The sequence below is a fragment of the Malaclemys terrapin genome, chromosome 17, assembly GCF_027887155.1.
Source record: "Malaclemys terrapin pileata isolate rMalTer1 chromosome 17, rMalTer1.hap1, whole genome shotgun sequence".
In the NCBI taxonomy this organism is placed as follows: Eukaryota; Metazoa; Chordata; order Testudines; family Emydidae; genus Malaclemys; species Malaclemys terrapin.
This window is the reverse complement of record NC_071521.1, coordinates 14,133,321-14,153,700: the sequence shown is the minus strand read 5'-3', so window position 1 is coordinate 14,153,700 and position 20,380 is coordinate 14,133,321. Positions and strand designations below refer to the sequence as shown.

The following is a 20,380-nucleotide window of genomic DNA, read 5'->3' as shown; positions in this document are numbered from 1 at the left end:
TACCTTTGCTTTAGTACCGCATCATTGCACTTTTTGCATCATTGTTACCATTAGGCAAAAGTGACACTTTGCAACAAAATGAAAGGAATAGTTACTGATTTTTTGTGCCCAGGTTTAGGAGCACAGGAGGGCAGAAGCTTACTCAATAGAGTTTCCTCTAACCCTCCGAGCACCTGGAGACTCTCCTTCAATTCTTACCATCACAGCCGATCACTGCAGACTAGGTCACCCACTTTTAGCTCCTTTCAGTGTGTCTGAGATGGTAATATAGTCAAGATGTTCACTTGGTCTCAAAAGTAGTAGCTAAGGTACCTTTTAATACAGCCCACTGCACAATTTATGAGTCATGAGACTTTCCAGTCTCCTGCCTGCTAGACTGGATGGAGTGAGCTCTCCGTGGTAAACCACACTAGGGATCTGGAAAGTTGGTAGGCTGCTACTGAGCTTCCCTAGGCCTTGCTTGTTCTGAAAGCACAGAGCTCCATGTGTTAGGCTGTATCTCCTCCAAGAGCCTTTCTCTTGCACTGGAACCATTGGAAAAACCCAGGCAGTATTTCTGCTTTCACTGGAACTTGCTTTTTCTCATGCATGACTTGCCCAATTGTTCCGAAACCTAACATGCACCCACTCACCACTCCCTCCAGTTCGGAAAGCTGGAAAACTCCGAGAGCGCCTGCAATTACGAGCTCTTGTTTCCTTTATTCCTAGCTGCAGAGAAGAGGGAGATTCTGGTCTGTGGTCTGGAAAGCTAATATAATAAATAAATAAGACCAAAGGTGACACAGCAAAGCTGGTCTTGCTGGGTTTGAAGGGATTTTTATTTAACGGAGTCCCACTGCCTGCGCTGGCAGAAATCAATGCAAAAAATACCATGATTAAAGTTACCCTTTCCCCTAATCTCAGGTACCAGTGAGTGCTTCGTGCAATTGACCAGCCTAACACCTAGAGTAAGGGGCTAGACACATCCTGAAAGGGTCCTGGAGAGAGAGCACAAGGACGAGTGGTCTCTCACATACCCCACTCCACCCTTACTCTTCATCGCTTTCCAGTGAAACAGTTTAATCTTTCAAGGCTCACTGGGAGAAGCTGGTTCAATTGTACCCTCACGCTCCAAAAAGGGGCCTATTATCCTGTCCCCCTGCTCCTTTGTTTCATCTAATACAGTTTTTAAAATGTACAGTTACAAGATGGGGACGCATTGGTTAGAAGTAACGGAAGAGGAGAAGGACCTAGGGGTCCTTGTAGACCGCAGGATGACTATGAGTCGACAATGTGACGTGGCGGTGAAAAAAGCCAATGCGGTCTTGGGATGTATTAGGCGAGGTATATCTAGTAGGGATAAGGAGGTCCTGCTTCCGTTGTATAAGGCGCTGGTGAGACCTCATTTGGAGTACTGTGTGCAGTTCTGGTCTCCCATGTTTAAAAAAGATGAACTCAAACTGGAACGGGTGCAGAGAAGGGCGACTAGGATGATCAGAGGAATGGAAAACCTGTTGTATGAAAGGAGACTAGAGGAGCTTGGGTTGTTTAGTCTGACAAAGCGAAGGCTGAGGGGGGATATGATTGCTATCTTTAAATATATCAGAGGGATAAATACAAGGGAGGGAGAGGAACTGTTCCAGCTTAGTACTAATGTGGACACGAGAACGAATGGATATAAACTGGCCGTGGGGAAGTTCAGGCTCGAAATTAGACGAAGGTTTCTGACCGTCAGAGGGGTGAAATATTGGAATGGCCTTCCAAGGGAAACGGTGGGGGCGACGGACCTGTCTAGTTTTAAGATTAAGTTAGATAAGTTTATGGAGGGAATGGTTTAATGGTAAAACATAGTAGCCAAGGAAAACCAAGCAATGGTACGTAAATAGTATAATGGCCAACAGGGGTCAGACTAGAGACTCTTGCCTACATGCTCGGGGTCTTACTGATCGCCATATTTGGGGTCGGGAAGGAATTTTCCTCCAGGGTAGATTGGCTGAGCCTCTGGAGGTTTTTCACCTTCCTCCACAGCATGGGGCATGATCACTAGCAGGAGGGTCTCTGCCAATTGAAGTCACTAAAACACAGGATTGGGGACTTTAACAGCAGAGTCCAGGGAAGGGGTAGGGACGGTTTTGTGGCCTGCAGCATGCAGGGGGTCAGACCAGATGATCATAATGGTGCCTTCTGACCTTAAAGTCTATGAGTCTATGAGTTTAATGACCGCGGTGAAGTTCCGATCCGGAACCAACCTTTATGCAAGGTCTGGGGTGTTCAGCCCATCACAGAGCCAGAGAAAAAGGGGTGGATGCAAAGGTCAGAGCTGAATTTATGCAAAATTATTCAAGGGAGTTTAGACCTAGGATTCCAGCTCAGCCCACCTCTAGTACACAGCTACTGTTTTTAATTCCCTTTCCTCCACGAGCTAGCTGCCCATGGGTGTCCTCATTATACAGATGTGCATGGCACTTTATGGACAAATAGGAGACCCGATCCCTGCCCCACAGACTTTAGGCCTTGTCCACATATACAAGTTGTGCCACTTGTATAGTTAAAGTGGCACAACACCTCCCCTCACCAGAGGGGATGCAGTTGTCCCAGTATAAATGTGCTTATACTGGTATAGCTGTTCCTGTAGGGGAATAAGCTGCACCTGTATAAGGTTCCTTAATACTGATATAATTGCATCCAGATTAGGAGTTGACCATAACTGAAATAGTTACACTAGTACAAAAACTGGGCATATACCAGGCCTTGGAATCTGAGTTAAAGACAGAACCAAGTGATAGATAAGGGGCCAGAGAAGGGAAAGTATTAAGTGGTTGAAGTTATTTGTGACCCATTGTGTTAATGTCTTTATTTAACCCTTTTATGCTGATTTTAAGTATTTTGTGCTCTTTCTTTTTTTTCCTTTTTTTCTTTTAACTGGTGTGGGGTAGAGATCCGCACTGGGAACCCAAAGCCTGGAGGAGTTAGAGTGAGAGAGTTCAAGCGAGGCTACCTGGCAAACAGGGTCAGAGAGTTCGTTTCAGGCTTGGGGAAGGGAAAGAAAGGCATGAGAGAAAACAAAGGCCCTTGTGGGAGCGGGACACAGAGGGGTTCTTGGCCTTTTCTTTGGCTCTGTGTACCCTGAACCAGCTCCAGGGAGGTAATTACACTGCAACCAGGGCTCCTCTATCCCCAAAGTGCTCTGCTAAAGGAATTTGCTTTGATCTTGCTCTGCACGGAGTAACAATGGCCTTTTCCTCCCCCCCACCCCCCTCCAGGGACCTCCTGGCTCAATGGGACAACCTGGCCTTCCAGGTGAATCTGGCATGAAGGTAAGAAAAACACTTAATGCAAGTTCTCCATCAGAGCAGAGAGATAACAGAAACTTTTGTTCCTACCAAGAGTCTGCTGTTACACCAGAGTCCCAGAGGACCCCGGCAGGGCTTGTGAGCAGTCTGCCTAGTTACAGTGAGCAAGGTCAGACGGCTAAAGATAGATACTAACGATAGGTGTATTTAGGGAGGGGAGCGGCTGGGTAACCCCACATCAGCTGCTCTTTACATGTTTCTCAGCCACAGAGCTCTCTAGTGACACAGTTCGGGGGGGGGAGAACACTTTAGCCCTTTGGTTATACAATTCCAGTTCCTCAAGTCCCCTGTGTGGGCCGCTAGAGATCTCAGGTAAAGAGGCTCAAATGCAGGAAGCTTCAGCCTCTGTTTTGGGCATGCAGGGAAACAAAGGAAGGGAAACCATGAAAGGGTCTCAGTAAAAACCCAGTTAGATCTACATAATCCAGTCAGCCGATTCACAGGCAGGAGCTGGGCTGAGGCATTGATACAAAACCTGCAAGAGGATCCCCAGGTGACCCAGAGTCGGGCTGTAACCTAGTCTGGAAACAAGAACTGTCTCTGTATGGGAGAGTCCAGGAATATAAATGCCTTAAAAGAAGCCCTCCCCCCTGGGGTTCCCAATGCTGGGTTTAAGATGATGAGCGCCTGAAATGGGGGCTGGATTCTGCTAATGCTGATATGGAGTTCTCTCTTTAAAAAAATGAAAAAAAAAAATTACTGCTCTGCAAGAATTTAAATATAGCCCCTCCATGCCCACACATCAATTAACTAGCTGTCATTTTTAATCAATACAGCACAACGCACAGTGCCAGGTGCAGTGTCACAGAGCTGTGAATGCACCTTCTCTCCTGGATGAGGAGGAGTGTAATTTTTCTCTCTTTATTTGAATAAGATCTCTCTACAAGTTTTCCATTCTCCATTTAAGTTTCGAAGGGATGCCACTGTGCCAGGGAGCTTTGAACAGCCTGTTTTTTGGGATTAAATGCAATTTCCTCTTTGCCATTCTTCCCCCACCCCCATTCCTCACCATGTTTTCTTTGGCAAACCTTCTGACACATCACTCGAGCGACTGTGTCTTTGGAGTCCTGATACTCCTTTAACATTTCAGCTATGCCGCTTCTGCCTGTCACTCAGCTCCCTAATTACCTTGCCCGGGAATAGAATGCCATTGATCCGCTCAGGTTGCCGGCATCCCCCACTGCAGGATTTACAGGAGCAGCTCTTCTCCAGCTCCCATCACAAGCAGGAAGGCGGGCGGTGCATGTATTCTCTGGACAGGCTGCCTCAGCTGAGCCAGCCTGATGAGGAGCATTGGCTGAGCTTGAACGTATTGTTCGAAATGGTGGTTCCTGGGAGCGGGCTTTTGAACGCTCGGAGAATATCCTAGCACCTGACCCAGATTGAGAGATGGGAGGGAGGGAAGGAAGGAGAGTAGCATGCTGATAATGCAGAGATGCTGACAGCTCCCACTTAGCCACTTTCAGTGCAATGAGTCCTTGCATTGGTTCAGAGCATGAGAGATTCTGGTTGCTCTCTCTCCAACCTTGGAGGTATTTAGATGTTCTAGGAATCTCCAAGCAGTAGTTGCTCCCTTGGTAAACATCCAAGGACTCTCTGAGCAGTAGTTGCATACAGTTGTATAATCTAAAGCTGTAGGGTGGCAAAGGAGGAGCACACCACTAGGATACAGTTGCGTCCTTGGCCAAAATTTCTTACACCTTCCACATCCTTTACTGTTGTGGTTGAATGCTGGCCTCCCCAGAAGTGGCTGTATCTCAGTGGGGTCATGTGCGTATATAGCTCAAAAATGACTGTAGTGACAGGCATTCTGTAAACATAATACTACGTTACTGGCACCAATATCAATTTTTAACTTTTAGAACAATGCTTGGCGTTTCAAAGTGAGGTGAATGGGACGGGGAAGGAAATGAACATTTCCTGCACATTGCTCATTGCAAAACAGACAAATTGATCTGGATCTAATGTCCCACAGCTGCACGCTGCATCCTCCTTATACTTAGCACTTCACCAAAATATATCAACATAACTGCCAGCTCCAATACTATGTCCAGTTCGCTCCTTTCTATGTTGCCTATAATCTAGATATGCTCAGCACCTCTCAGTCATGCCAAAGATCATACTGCTGTTTGCTGGGACATGTCCGCTCTCCTTCTCATCACTCCAGTTGCACATTTGTTATGAGCACTACTGTGCCCTGGGTCCTGGTGTTGTTGCTTTCCCGATAAGAGAGCATGAAATCCTTTCCTGCCGTAAGATGCACATGTAATTCCCTTTGGTTCAGTCTTTGCAAGCATTCACCACTGATTTTTGACACCTGCAAGTCACTGCTGATTCTTTGGCCTATTGCATATCAGTCAGATTCACCCCGTAAGGTGCATGCCATCTTAGAGCTTGCTGTCGGGGTGATGCTGGGTACCTGATTAATGTCTGGGTGTGAGGATGGTTCTGAGACAGACGTCCGTGTTTGAACAGGACCAGATAAAGAAAGAGTCAAAATGCAGGAAGAAATGAGGGGGGTCAGGGGGAGAGGGAGGGGAGAAATCATCTTCATCCTATGCATTTAGCACTGTCACCAGCTTGACTCTGTGCCTCTGTGTTTTTAGGGTGATCTTGGACAGCTGGGGGTCCCAGGAGAACAAGGCCTCATTGGTCAAAGAGTAAGTAGAGTTAGCTTTATATTGGAGTCCTCTTCATTACGTGTATGTGGATGGCTAAGCAGATAAACTGTGGCTTCTCGACCAAACTGGCTGTATAAATGGACAATGCACTGGTCCCTCAGCGTGGGGAGGGTAGACTTCCAGCCTTTGGAAGGGCCATTGTGTATCCGCAGTGACTGAGCGGATAGCTGCCTGGGACAGCCGATCATGGATTCGGGTCTTACCCTGGGACTTGTGAGCCCGTGGACATGTGATCGTGGCATGGCAGGAGGGTGAATGTGGTACTGTAAAAGGAAGGATAGCCTTGGGGTTAAGGCACTATACCAGGACTCAGGAGCTCTGGGTTCAATTCCCAGCTTGGCTATGGACTTAGTTGGGTATTTAATCCTTCTGTGTCTCAGATCCTAGTCTGCAAAATGGGGGAAATACTAACCTCCCTTCCAGGGATGTTGTGAACCTAAGTTCATCAGTTACTCTGATACTACAGTGACAGGGGCTGGATAGCAACAGAGATCAGTGGCCTGTTTAAGAGATGTCCAGATGAAACTGAAAGATCACAAGGGACTTTTTTTTGAACAGGGTAGAGGTTTAGCCTAATATCCTGGCCATTTAGTCTCACAATAAAACCAGATAGCTGCATGTGAGCTACCAATGAGCCCACTTGCCCACAGGGTGACGACACAACTGGACATGCTACTTTGCAAAGTGCTTTAAAGTTCCTTTCAGTATGAATATGAAAGGGGCTGTGTAAAAACAAGCCTATTCTGTTCACAAGTTCTTCACGACTTGGGTATGTGTAACCTAGAAGTGACAGGAAAGGACTCTCGCTGAAGGCCAGCATTAACAAGGAAAACACTGGGTACAGTATGCGTAAGTGGGGCAGGAGCCAGAGCTGGGATGAATGCAGAGATTGAACTAGAAGCGTGTTTCTTGTCCCTTGATCTCCAGACTGAGGTCAGTTGTTAGAGCAATATGGAGACGCCCCAGGTTGCATGAACACAGAGACTGAATTCCCTGCTCTATCCAGGGGAGAGAGGACTTCCCGCGGGTCAGAGTTGGGGACTGTTGAAGGAAAGCCTGGAACAGTGCGGGCTTGTTCCTCTTGATCAATTTTGAGATGCCGAGCAGGATGGGGTGACTTCATAGCATAGTCCTAAAATATGGTGATATAAACAAAACCTATTGGCCCACGTGTGGAAGTATAGATAACCATCCTACACCAAGAATATCAGCCCTGGAAACCCTTAACATTTAGCTCACATTGTTGCAAAGGGAAGTCACTCCTCCTCTGAAGGGTGTTGGCTGCAAAAAGCATGAGAAAAAGGGAAGAGACTGTCCTAAGTCTATTTGTCTCTCTCTCTTGCAGGGAGAGCCAGGCCTGGTAGGGGACAGCGGCCCATTTGGGCCAGACGGTGTTAAGGTAAAGGTTCAGTATGGTTTTTTGTTGGGTAGGTTTTCTTCTCACAAATTTAGCCATTTTCAGACCATGCTCCTTTCCCCTCTGCAGACAGGCAAGGGAAGCAAGTATTGTCACACAAGCTACCCTGGTCATCTGACCCCAGACCCCTTTCCCGTCCCTCATGTTCAACAATCCTCTGCCCTACCCCACACAGTGGCTACAGTAGGAGGAACAATCCCAACATTATCCTGGGGGTTCCCAGGCAGTATCTCACATCTTTGTATCAACTTCCAGGTTCATTTTGCTTCTTAGTGGCCCCATGTGACACATCCCCCACCTCCAGCTTAGGGTTTGTATCAATGAGCTGTAACCTCCTTGATCCAAGGACTCTCGGAGCTTGTCATTGTATCTCCCCGATCAGATGCCTTTCTCCCAGACTGCGTATCTGTTCCATCATCAGCCGGTAGTGGGAACTAGATCCCAATGCCATGTGCACTCCAGGCTCTGCTTATCCTGGAAACTGCAAGGATCACCTCTGTAGATACTTTTAGCCAAGTTTGAGACTAACCATGGCTTCTTGCAGCACATTAACTACATGGTAGCATAATGCTCTGCTGTCTAGTTAGGGTTTTCTGTATTGTCCCCTCTTTTCATCCACCCCACGTGGGGTGGTAAACAGTCTCCATAACATTTCTGGCTCCTACCAGCTCCTTCCATCCCTCCCTCTCCCTTTCTGCACAGACTTACCTGCAATCCAGACTGTGGGAAGTGAACCACACCTTCTTCCCTTGCCATCCAACCTGAGGTGGGAAGAAATGTAAAGAGGTTTTTTATTTCTTCCGTTAGAGATGCCATCTTGAGCCAGAGTCTCGAAAAAACCTTTTATGCTTCTTGTTTGGTCAAAGCTTCCAATAGCTCCACAGCCGTCTCAGGAATCGACCAGGGCATCTCCTTTGTCTCCTTTAAACCCTCCTGTGCTCTTGCGTAAGCAATCCTTAAACCTGCATCCTTCACTGCCCCTTTCAAGTGGAGGCTTCATAAAATCATAGACTTTAAGGTCAGAAGGGACCATTCTGATCGGCCATCAGACCATCATAGTGTTTCTCTGGCCTCTAGCTTTTCTTCCCCATTGATATGGTTTTCATTTAACCCTTCCTGAGCTATGGTAGCATTTGTGTAGTACACACTAATACAATGGCTCTTTGTCCCCTTCCAGTGGCTAGGACACATAAAGAGGTTTATGAATCTGCTGAATTACCGATCCTTTAGCTTAAGCAGTAGAGGCTCGGCTCTGCTCTTAGCTCCAGAGATCCCAGGTTCAATCCCCAGAAATGTACTAACCTGGAGCATCATTACATTTGTATTACAATAGGATTGGGGTCCCATTGTGGGCTGGGTGCTATCACAAACACGCATTAAAAGAACTACCCTGCAAAACTATTTACAAAGTTTATCCTAACTGTAGGCAAGAACCTGAGAATCCCCCACAGAGTAAGTTAGATCTGTGCTCTGTTCAGTGCTTTTAATCTTAAACACCTCCGTGCTAAAGCTGTTGTCTCTAGAGCCTGAACAAAGAAGTTACAGCTGGACAGCAGGTGTGGGTGACCTTTTTCCCTGTAATCTTTCTTGCTGTATTATGCATTGGATCTGACCACACATCTGTCTCACACCAAATCGTTCCCTTCTTGACTCCTTTACTGTAATTTTTCCTTTCAATCCTGAGACGTTCTTTGCTTCCTCTTGTTCACACAATGTCCCCTTTAGTCTCAACAATAGCATCTCCATGGGAAACAAGTTCAACACTTGCTTTTTTCTGTTAGTGGGTTTCTTCACATCTCTTGTTGCTGGGGCAAAGCCCATAATTAGTCAGTTTGCCAATGCTCTCTTCTGTCCAAAAATATGTGTCTTCCACTTCCATGAGTCCTAAGTGACAATGAAAGCTCCTTCCTACTTTAAATATTCTTTCCTAGTTCCAGCTCTTTCCCCCTCTCTAGAAATGGAGTTACAGGTAGCCAACAGCATTTTAAGCACCATTGCATGGCCAGATTTTATCAGATCTATCTAAACACCACCTGCCACGGGTGCCTTACGTGAAGATGGTTTGAAGTACTGCAACCATTGGTAGAGCTGAACTTGCATTAGCAACACTGGGGAACTTGGAATGGTGTCCCTGACCTCTGTTTGCCAGAAGCTGGGATTGGGTGACAGGGCATGGATCACTTGATGATAATTGTCTGTTCATTCCCTTTGGGGCAGCTGCCATTGGCCACTGTTAGAGGACAGGATACTGGGCTTGATAGACCTTTGGTCTGACCCAGTATGGCCGTTCTTATGATTGGAATAAAGTCTACTATAGGAAAAGCCTAATAGCATAAATAAATAAATAAATAAATAATGGAGATATCCCATCTCCTAGAACTGGAAGGGACCTTGAAAGGTCATCGAGTCCAGCCCCCTGCCTTCACTAGCAGGACCAAGTACTGATTTTGCCCCAGATTCCCAAGTGGCCCCCTCAAGGATTGAACTCACAACCCTGGGTTTAGCAGGCCAATGCTCAAACCACTGAGCTATCCCTCCCCCCAGAGAAAAAGTTCTCTCTCTTTTTTGGCATTCCCTTTCGGTTCTTCAGTTACACAACAATCAGTTGTACAGTTTACCTAATGAAAACAGCAAGCCAGAAGGACTGATTTTTCACGTCCGTGTGCTGTCAGACCAAACCTGTATAAAGTCTTGTTTACAAGAGATCCTTCAGGTTTCAAATCTCTAGCTGCATTCTTGGTGCAACTCAGGAACTTCTTACAGATCTCTATGAAGGTCCCATTCTTCTTCAAAAACTGATGGTCAACAACTTATTTTGTTTGTTTCCGTTTCTACAGATTCAATTCTTCCTTCCTTACAGATTTTCACCAGTCTGAAATTCCACAGGCAGGTCAACAATTGTCCTAAAGCCCTCAACAGCCTCATATCCCATATCACTATTTGCGAGTCCAGTAACAAGTCCCTCCCCCCCCCCATTTCCTGACGGGACCCCCAAATCCTTATTCATTGTTGCATTGCATTGTTTCTCTTGCTGTTCCAAATCTTACCTTTGGATTGCAATCCCGATTTCTATCCTTGTGTAGCCTGTCCGTCTGCACAGGCCAACAGTTTCATGCCACGGAAAGTAAAACTGGCCAATCCCACAACAGTCTCTTGCGGTTTATTGCTTCAGTCTAGTTAAACTATGTGCTGTGCTTCGTTATTTTTGTTTATCATTGGATGTCAGATCAAACAGTCCTTCCTTATATGATTTTTTCGTGCCATCAATTGCTGCTTCATCTCCAAGTGGTCTTGAACGCTTCCAGTTCCTCCCAACCCAAATGTTTCTCTGGATAATGGAACTGTTGCTATTGGTTGCACAAATATTTGTTTAACCACAAAATGTAATGGGCACAATTCTGCTTTTACTAATGCAAGTGTAAATTAGGAGCAACTCTACCAAGGTCAGTTGGGTTACCTGAGTGTAAAACTGCTGTGAGAGCAGAATTGGGCCCTTTTTATTGGACCTATAAAATACTTGGCACCAATTGTGAGCATGGCAACTTGATGCAAGTTTTTGCATCTAGCGCTATAACTGCTGATCTTTCATGGGGGTAAGATGCTGTTGCTCTGCAGTGTGTTCATTCGGGGCCTGGGGTGCTTCCCACAGCCTCTTCTGGCAGCTTTCTGGAGCTTATGGTTGAGTCAAAAGACTCTCTTTCAGATCTCAGCTGCCTGCCTCCTATCCTTATCCCAGACCCAGGAGTTTCCATGTGGGAGATTCCTGCTCAGTTCATTGTGGGAGAAGCAAAAAATTCAAACCATCTTCTCTTGTGGCTGAGGTCCTATCTCTCTGGCTAAGGGAGTTTTTTAAAATAACCTGTTGCATTAAATGTCAAGTACTTTATGACTCAGCTTCCTTCTGTCTTCTTGCTTTCAGCCTCTGATCTCCCTTTTTTTTTTCTTCAAGAGTCATACACAATGATCTATGCTTTGTTGGTATTGAAAAGCAAACATACTCCACTCTTCTGCAGGGAGACAAAGGAGAGCAAGGCCCAGAAGGAGAGAGAGGAGAAAAAGGTGCCGAAGGATTGAAGGGAAATGAAGGGCCTCCTGGATATCCCGGAATCACAGGTGTCCGAGTGAGTTTGAGAAACCAGTTTGCCTGTCTTTGTCTGCCTGTCCTTGTGTTTCTTTCCGCCAAGGTGATTAATGTTCCTCCCCAACAAATTGCACTCGGTTCAATTGGTACATCTCAAGTAATGAATTGTCCTTGGAATAAGTATTAGGCCAGCTGTAATTTCTGCACACTGGTTTTCTCATGCGTTGAGTTTTGAATATGCAATAATGTCCCTTTCCAAACCAAGTGGTGAAAAGCATTTGTGCAGGCAATCACTCTAAACATTTGCGCATGAAATGATTGCCATCTTGGTCATCGGTGGGGACTGAACCCAGGACCTGCCAGCGCTACAAATATGATCCTCAATAACTTGAGCTAAAGAACTGAAATCGGTGGGAGGCTATTCAATGGGATTTGGATCAGGCGCTAAAGAGCTGTATCTGACAACGTGTCCTTTGTGAATCAGATTGTTTGTGGGATGTATAGTGTACACTGAACAGTAGGTTACAAATGTACAAGTTTAAGGGACAATCCCCTCTTCTTATTAACCAGGAGCAGATCACTGCTGATTTATTAGAATCCGTGACTGTGCTTGCATTGTAGGTAATCTGAAAAGACAGGCTTCAAGGCGGACTCATATAATCAAGAGGGCAAGAGAAAACTCACATTGTGTGTTTTTGGGCCTCTGCTTCATTTAAGCCCAGCAGGAAATAAACACTCGCTTTCTTTTAGAAAGACAATTACGAGGAGCGTCCCATCTTCGTAGCCTGAAGGTGATAGTCAATTGCTATAGATGCAGTACAATTGCCACAGGACACAGCACACACACTGCACCAAAGTCTATCAACAACAGAGGGGCTATGACTGGAACTTCATCATAATATGCTAAATTAGTACCTAGAAAGGGTCAAGCACCATTTGAGAAGAAAGTTGCCTTGGAGCGTAATGGAATTTTCTATGGAACATCCCATTGTCACTGTTTAGGGAAGGAAGTTTCCTTAAATATAAGGTGACCCAAAACTCTTAAAGTGTGTTAATATTGCAGCTCCGGCGCACAGGGGAAGAGTTAGGTCAATGGCTAGGGTGCTAGCCTGGGAAGGGCTGGGCTTCCCAGGGTCCTTTCTCTGCTCTGTAATAGACTTTCTGTTTGACTGTGGGCAAGTTAATCAGCATATGTCTACACTCCAAAAAAAAAATCCTGCAGCAGTGCGTCAGAGTCAGGTCAACTGACCCAGGCTTGTGGGGCTTGCACTCTGGGGCTAATAGCAGTAGCTTTGATGTTCCTGTTCTGGTTGGAGCCTGGGCTCTGAGATCCCTCCCTTGCCAGATTTCAGAAACCCAGCATAAAACAGCTCAGAGCCTGCATGTTGGTCTCAGCTGATTTGTAACTGAAATCAGACCCTCTTGTTTAAAATGCAAAGGAGGGTTTGTCAACCAGACTCATAGTTAGAGTGAACTTTTCAGAGATCAAAGTCCTTTTGGGATTGGGAGCAGCAACTTCTGAATTATCTTTCCTTAAAATGAGAGCCCAGCCCTTCTCAGTAATACTGTAGTTCCCAGTTGGTCTCTCTTGCTTAAACATAATGTAAATCTGGCTCTTTATGCGGCCAGAAAGTATATTTCATAGTGTTGGATCCATCACTCACCACGCCTCTCTACTGAGCTAGGACTCCTGTAAGGTATGTGATCATGTTCTTAGCTATGGAAAGAATTGAGGGCTGAGTATCTGAAGACTGTTCCTGTAAGCCCTCTATAAGAGGATAGGAGGAAACTGTGGAGTCAGGTATCTGTGATCTTGGATGGCTGCTATCTTAACAGCTGTTGAAACTGTTCTCCTTTCTCCTTCTATGCTTGAGGCAGGCTAAGAAAGCAGCAGGAAGCCGACTGTTGCAGAGGGGCAGCGGGGGAGGAAAGCAGGAATAGCCTGGATTTATGTTAATATTTTGCATTGAGGTTGAGGGTTGAGCATTGTGTTGACTGGAAACTAGAAATATTGGCTTCATACCATGTTATTATACAGCACCATAAATATGCTGGATGCTTTACAGAAAAATAAGGCCACAGCCCTGCCCCAAAGAGCTTGCAGTCTAAACCCCTGATCTACAACAGATCCCTGCGTCCACACTGAGCTCACTGCAGGAGTGGATCCTGTGGGCTCCATCCTGTGACCCCTGACTCATCTGAGTAGTCTCAGGGCCAGGGTACTGTAAATTCACTGGATACTAAGTTAAGATACAACCTGACAAAGGATGGTAAAAAATATTGCAGCACCCTTTGCAGCTGTGGGCAGGCACTGCTTATTGTTTAACTTCGATTATTGCCTGCCGTGCTCTGTATTTTTGGCAGGTTTACGCTGTTTATATTGTGCATGCTTAAGAACCAACAAAAAATCACACAGGCTGTGTTAAGTTCTGCAGTATAACATATAGCAGATTCCAGAGCTTGTTTTCGGCCAAGTTGTGCCTGGGAACATGGTGCCTTTTTCTGTTTGTTTGGGGAGAGGGGTTTGGTTGGTTGGGGTTTTGGGGGTTTTCTTGTTGTTGTTTTAAGGCTGATACTGCCAAAATGCCTTGCTCAGGATCACTCTCTTTTTTGATTTTTTTATTAAGAACACTATATCACCTTCTAATATATTTAATACACATTTCTGATAGCCTGATCTTTTAAACCCACATGGCTTTGTAACCAGCCCAAACTAAGCCCCAGATATGAAATCTCTCTTTGCCAGACTCTTGGCCCTTTCTCATTGCATAGGCTGATATTCCCGCACCCAATGGGGTAAGGTTAAAAATGGAGGTTCTCGGATGGATGAGAGACCAGTTTTTCTTTTGCAACTTTATGTGCAAGTCTTTTTGTATTAACTTCCCACACAGAAAATGTATAGATACTATTAAGAGCCTCCTCAGCTCTCTGCCAAAATATCGTTTACAGAGCCAGAAATGTAAGTCACCAGAGATAACTGAGGTCCAACTTCAAATCCTCTGCTTGAAAGGGGGATATATAAACAAACAGTCAGCCCTTCCACTAGGGGGGGAGATGTGACAAAAGCCACCTCAGACACAGCCAGCTAAAGAATACTGGAATCGAAAGGACATTTGAAGGTTCTTATATAAAACCAATGAAAATTCCATCAGGAAAAGCTAACATAGGGGCAAATCCTGAGTCCTGGCTCAAGCAAACGATCCCTGACAATTCCTTGAGAATTTTGCCTGCACAAGGACTGGATAAAAATTGAGGGAGATCCTCAAGATTTGGCCCATCTGCAGCATCTGTGATTTCATCCATACTCATCAAATAAGCTTCCTGGGTGGGGTGGGGGGAGAAAGTGTGTGTAATATACACACATCTATACATAATATGTGTGATGTATTGTATAAACATATTGCAGGGGGCGGGTATGTTGCATTTATGAAGAGTGTGTATACATAACACACATGCACAAACACCCTTATGTGCATATAATATATGGTATGTATTGTATATGCGTAGTGGGTATCCCAATTAATATTCTAGATGTATGTTGTTAAACAGATCTTCATCCATAGCTGCTGCATCTTCAGCAGGATTTTACTGGGTTGTCAGGCAGCCGTCCCAACAATGTTTCAGCTTCATTCCACGGTCTCCCATTTGGCCAGATTGAGAACAGTAACTTCAGCACCAACGGTTACAAAAAATCCCATTTGTCTAAATGAAACCCAGGATTGTTGGGGAGTTTTTCACTCCCCTTTCTCTTAACAAAAGAGATCCAGGAAACAATTAGGATTGGACTCTTACTCGTGTTACCTGTGCCAGAAACTTGAGACAGCTGGGACAGGGCACTCTTTAAACTTTATCTGATATTAGTGGTGGTTGGTTCAGATTTAATGTCTAATATAACTAAGTGACAAAGCCCATCAGTAGCTCCTGTTTCCAGATAACTCTTTCAGACGAGCAGTACATATATTTTGATTTTTAACTTGATTTGTAAAAGAACTCAACATTTCTATTTAACGAACATTCTCAAGCAAATTTAGAAAATAAGGTTACTTGCTGTTATCAGTGGTCTGTTATTGATTTGTTTATTTTTAACCCATATTAAAACGTTTGTGCATGAATTCAGCCCTGGGGAAAGGTGGTGGGCTGACAGCCCTAGAAAGTGAAGTTCTCTGTTTAGCCACAGAACAGGTAGCCACAGGGAGCAGTGGCAGGGAAGGTTTCTCCCCACACATGCTGTTTTGCATGTGGCCTCAACCCCGATCCCGGAGGGACCGCATACAGGGTTGAAAAAGGGATGTTGGTCTCTATGGGCCACGCAGTCCTCAGCCTCCCAGCTAAGATTGCAAACTAAGGGGGTCCCTGAAGGTCAACCATGACGCTGAGTTTATAGATTTTAAGGCCAGAAGGAAACATTAGAGCACCTAGTGTGATCTGCTGCATAACACAGGTCATAGGCTTTCATCCAGTAATTCCTGCATCAAGCTCGTATCTTGTGATTGATCTAGGGGTTCTCAACCATTTTCTTTCGGAGCCTGCCCCAATATGCTATAAAAACTCCACAACCAAGTGGGGGGGGGGCCTCTGGGCTTCAGCTGCAGGGGGGGCTTAGGAGTCCTGAGGGCTGGGGGGAATGGGGGGGGGCTCAAGACTTCTGCCCCATGGGACTGAGGGGGCATTGAGGCTTCTGCCCCATGAGGTGGCTTCTGCCGGGACTTGGGGGCTCTGGGTTCGGGGCTTCAGCCCTGCTGGGGTGCCAGGGCTTGGGACTCCAAGCTTCAGCTGCTGGGCTCGGGGCTCCAAGTGGCTCTGCTTGGCAGACCCCCTGAAAAATGGCTCGCAGACCCCCCAGTGGGCCATGGATCCCCAGTTGAGAATCACTGATCTAGAGTGTATTTTTTTAGAAAGACATCCAATCTTGATTTAAAGTTATTGTGTGGTGGACACTTATCCACTGGGAGCTGGACTGAGACCTCCCCAAATTCATCTCAGGTAAGTCAAGTAACACCTTCCAGATAGAAATAGCTTTTGGTCAGTTAATACTTTTTCAACATTATCTGTGTCCCCTCCCCGCCAAAAGGATTATAGATGAGATGTATTCTACCTTCTGTGGCACTAACTTATCAGGTACCCTGCTTTATTGTAACACCACCACCTACCCTTTCAGCCATTCCACCCAATTTTAGCCCTTCCCTGGGACTGTATAAATAATGAACAAGTCAAGAAAAAATGACAGATGGGTGATAACATGACCCTGGGGACTCCAGCCACATTCCACATGCGTCCGTTTTCTTTCTTAAACTCTGCCTTGCGTTGTTTTTGTGGATTTGTCAGGATTTGTTTTAGCAGTTTGCCTGTCTGAGCCTGCATTGCATTATGTCTGTTTTGGATAGGAGGAGGAGGATTTTCATATAAATGAGGTCTGGATAATTAAGGATGGTCAGCACTTATGTTGATGTCCTTGGTGTAACATTGTAGACACCTTTATAATAATTCTCAGGCTGTAGACTGGGAAAGAAGGCCAATCAGCATCAGTATAAAGGTAACAGTATCACAGCTGTTGTGTTGCACAGTTGCTGTCTGGGCTCCAGGTGGCCCAACTGGGGCAGTGTAGTGGCCTTTCATTGCTGAAATCGCAGGTGAAAGGAGTGGGTGGAGTCTCAGTCTGGTGACTTGGGGAAGTTTGTCCACATCTCCAAACCAGTGGATATCTGCAAACAATCCTGGCTGCTGAGACAAGCCAAGTGTTGTGTTGAGCCCCAGACAGCTGTGGAAGGACTTCAGGCAGTTGGAGGGGTGATGTTCATGCATCATCTGTCATTTGGCCATTTTGTCCAATGAACTTCGGCTGCTACCAAAATCCCCCTGTCAGCTCCAGTCCCTCCCTGGTACAGTCAGCCAGTTTGCTCCACTCCTCCCATTGATAGGGCTAGGCCAGCCAGCTCCACCCCCGCTTCCCTGGCAGTCTCCAAGTATGATCCTTTCCTCCCTGACAGCCCCAGCTGCTTCCCCACTCTAGGCTTCCTCCCAGCAACCTTCCAGCTTCCCTCTTCCAAAGGCCCCAGCTCCCACCCCAGCAATGCTGCAGCTTTGTGTAGCACCAGGACTGTGAAGGATTGTACTACTGCACCCAGCAAGAAATCCCACCTGGCATCCCCCTGCAGATAAGTCACTTGTTTCTTTTCAATATTAGCTGGATACGGTTAGTCCCTAGCAAATTAAAACACAACCAAAAGCAACATCCAATGTACTCCTCTTAACTTAGATTTAGAAATTCAGGCAAGCTTGCACACTTCCCTTGCCCTTGCTCTCTCGCTCATGTCAGTTTCTCCATAGTGGGGCCCCAGGCTGGCTTCTTATTTCCTCTATTGGGGTCCTACTGGTTCTTGCTGACCTCACTGTAATGAGACTCTGACTCCTTTCTGGACTCCGTGATTTAACTCTTGGCTCATCACCCATTCTGCTTAGTGAGATCTCTGGCTTGTTTGAGCTGCAAGAAACTGACACTGTATCTCTGTTCTCACACAGGAGTTCATTAGACTTTGAACCTCTGCAGTTCAAAGGGTGGCTATAGATGAGGGTCCCTGGTGACTGGTCCAAGTACAGTGATCAGGCTCTCTGAGCAGAGCAGATGCTGCAGGAATAGGGTCCAGAGTCTTTGCGTTCGATGCGCAAGTGAGGTAGGGAGAGAGCATCTCGGCAGCTAACAGAGCGGTAGGAGGATGGCATCACACTGAATTCAGGGTTGAGGCACTTTGGTGTCACTGCAAGAGGAGGGATGTGGTTTGCTGGTGTTTACGGCAAGTTCACCTGCCATCTGTACATCTCAATTCCTGGAGCGGGGAATGACACCGCCCAGAGGGTAATGTGCACTTCATCAGAATCCTGCTGCTTGTTCCATCCTCTTCCTCGTAACGGAGAATGGTCTGAACCAAAGGTTGAAGTCACCATTATATAACCAGGAACAGCAGCAGCTTGCCAGGTGTTGGGTATGAGCAGCCAGCAGCTGAGAGCAACCCATCTCCTCGAATATGTTCCTATTTAACCCCCCTCTCTTTTCACTCTACACAGAATCCAACATTTCAGCCTCTTCCCTCTGAGAACAGCTCATCAGCTTGTGGCTGCGTGGAAGGGCTAAGCCAACTGGCAGGAGCATGGTAGTGGATTTCCAGCTGCTCTCCAGAGCTGAGCACTGTGGTTTTCGTAATGTGCTGGTCTTTGTACAAGTTGGATATCTGATAGCAGGGGGGGGTTACAGTTCCAGGAAAGTAATTGTAGAGCCCATAGGTAATGAAATACAACATGATCTGAAACAAGAAAATCCCTCATTTTATGGCAAGACTGGGAGCTAAATCCTCACTTTTTTTATATATATATCTCTTCACTTTGAACCGGAAATCACATCTGCGGTGTCATTTGCAGCCCACCTCTGGGGTCAGAATGTCCTTGAGCCAGACCCTCAGCTGGTGTAAATCAGCATAGCTCCATTACACCAGCTGAAGATCTGGCTCTGTGGGCCTTTGCTGCTGCTTGTCAGCATGGCACAGCCGAGCAGACCAGAGCCGCTCTAAGGACTGGCAAATAGCTCTTTTTAGTTCATATAATAGCATGACAAGGCCCAACAGTCATCCATGCATTCCAGAAACCAGGCACCTACCTCTCCCTGGCTAGACCTGGCCCACGTTTTGTAGGACAGAGTAACAAACCAGGGCTGGGGACTGAAGGTATGATCAGTTTCTTGGTGGGAATACAGCAAACTCGGCCCATTGCAGAGGGACAATGGAAAACCTACGCCCCGCTTAAGTCTTCTTTTGTAGCTTTAAGTGGGACTTAAATGGTGCATTGGTTTTGTTCCCAGCCTTCTGCCTGGGGGCTGAATTTCCCTCTCTAAGAATGGCCATTTGATCGTTAGAAAGGGACAAATTTTTGAGCAGCAAGAGCTCGTGCTAAGGGGGTTTGTCCCAAGATGCGGCTATTTTTCTGCTTATTTACTGGGTGTGTTAAACCATCTTGATATCTTGTATCCATCAACTTCACACCCTCCAGAATAAAACCCCAAGGAACAGACCTTGCTGGCTGAGACTGATTTTCTACTTCTAAGCCACAGATTCACTCCAATACCTTTATAGACTAGACATGTGGCAGGTTTCTTATCTCATTACGCTGGTGTGAATCTGGGGTAACTCCTCTCAAAACCAATGCTCCACTGAAGCCAGCGGAGTTCTTCTGAGTCACTGGGAGCTGAATTTACCCCATAGCGGTTTCTTACATTGTTCTTTTCCATTTCCTGCCACTGGAAACGTGACTGAAGAATTTTTTGCAACCAAGTGCCTCCTTTTCTTGTCATCAAATATGTCTGTTCATTCTGAGCACAAGAAGTCAGCGAGAGCTGGCAATGCCACATCGAGGAATGGCGTTTGACTCACTGCAAACATCGAAGCTGCTTAAGAGCAATCCTACAGTCATTTCCACTTCGTGTCAATGCAAGGAGAACTTATGCATGCCTGGTAAGACGTTGAGGATTGTCTCTCTTAAACCAGGTAGCTGTTAAACTGTCATCTGTGGACCATCCATGGAGCCCTTACCACAGGAAACAGTTTGAGAACCATACAGTGAGGGATCGAAGCATTGGGAGGGGACTCTCTATTACCAACCGATCCACAAAATAGAAAACATGGAGCGCCATAGTTTAAAGGAGTACTGCTGAAAACACCACCTCCTTTAGCCAGACTGTGGAGCAACTCACTAAAATCTAGCACTTTTCATCCATAGACTTCAAACCACTTTCCAAAGGACGTCAGTATCATATCCCCATTTTAAAGATGGGGAAAGTGAGGCAAAGAGGTGAAGTGACTGCCACTAGTCTGCTCGGTGACCT

The 20,380-nt window shown here is 46.0% G+C and overlaps 1 protein-coding gene across 7 annotated transcripts in view; it reads left to right on the top strand.

Annotated features, from left to right (window-relative positions):
• LOC128825375 (collagen alpha-1(XXVII) chain B-like) overlaps positions 1 to 20,380 on the top strand; it is a 230,647-nt gene that overhangs the window by 164,056 nt on the left and 46,211 nt on the right. For all 7 annotated transcript variants that reach the window (XM_054007835.1, XM_054007836.1, XM_054007842.1 and 4 more), the window contains 4 exons: positions 3,243 to 3,296; positions 5,939 to 5,992; positions 7,359 to 7,412; positions 11,444 to 11,551. In XM_054007835.1, coding sequence (XP_053863810.1) covers positions 3,243 to 3,296; positions 5,939 to 5,992; positions 7,359 to 7,412; positions 11,444 to 11,551 — 270 coding nt within the window. The remainder of the gene's footprint in view (positions 1 to 3,242; positions 3,297 to 5,938; positions 5,993 to 7,358; positions 7,413 to 11,443; positions 11,552 to 20,380) is intronic.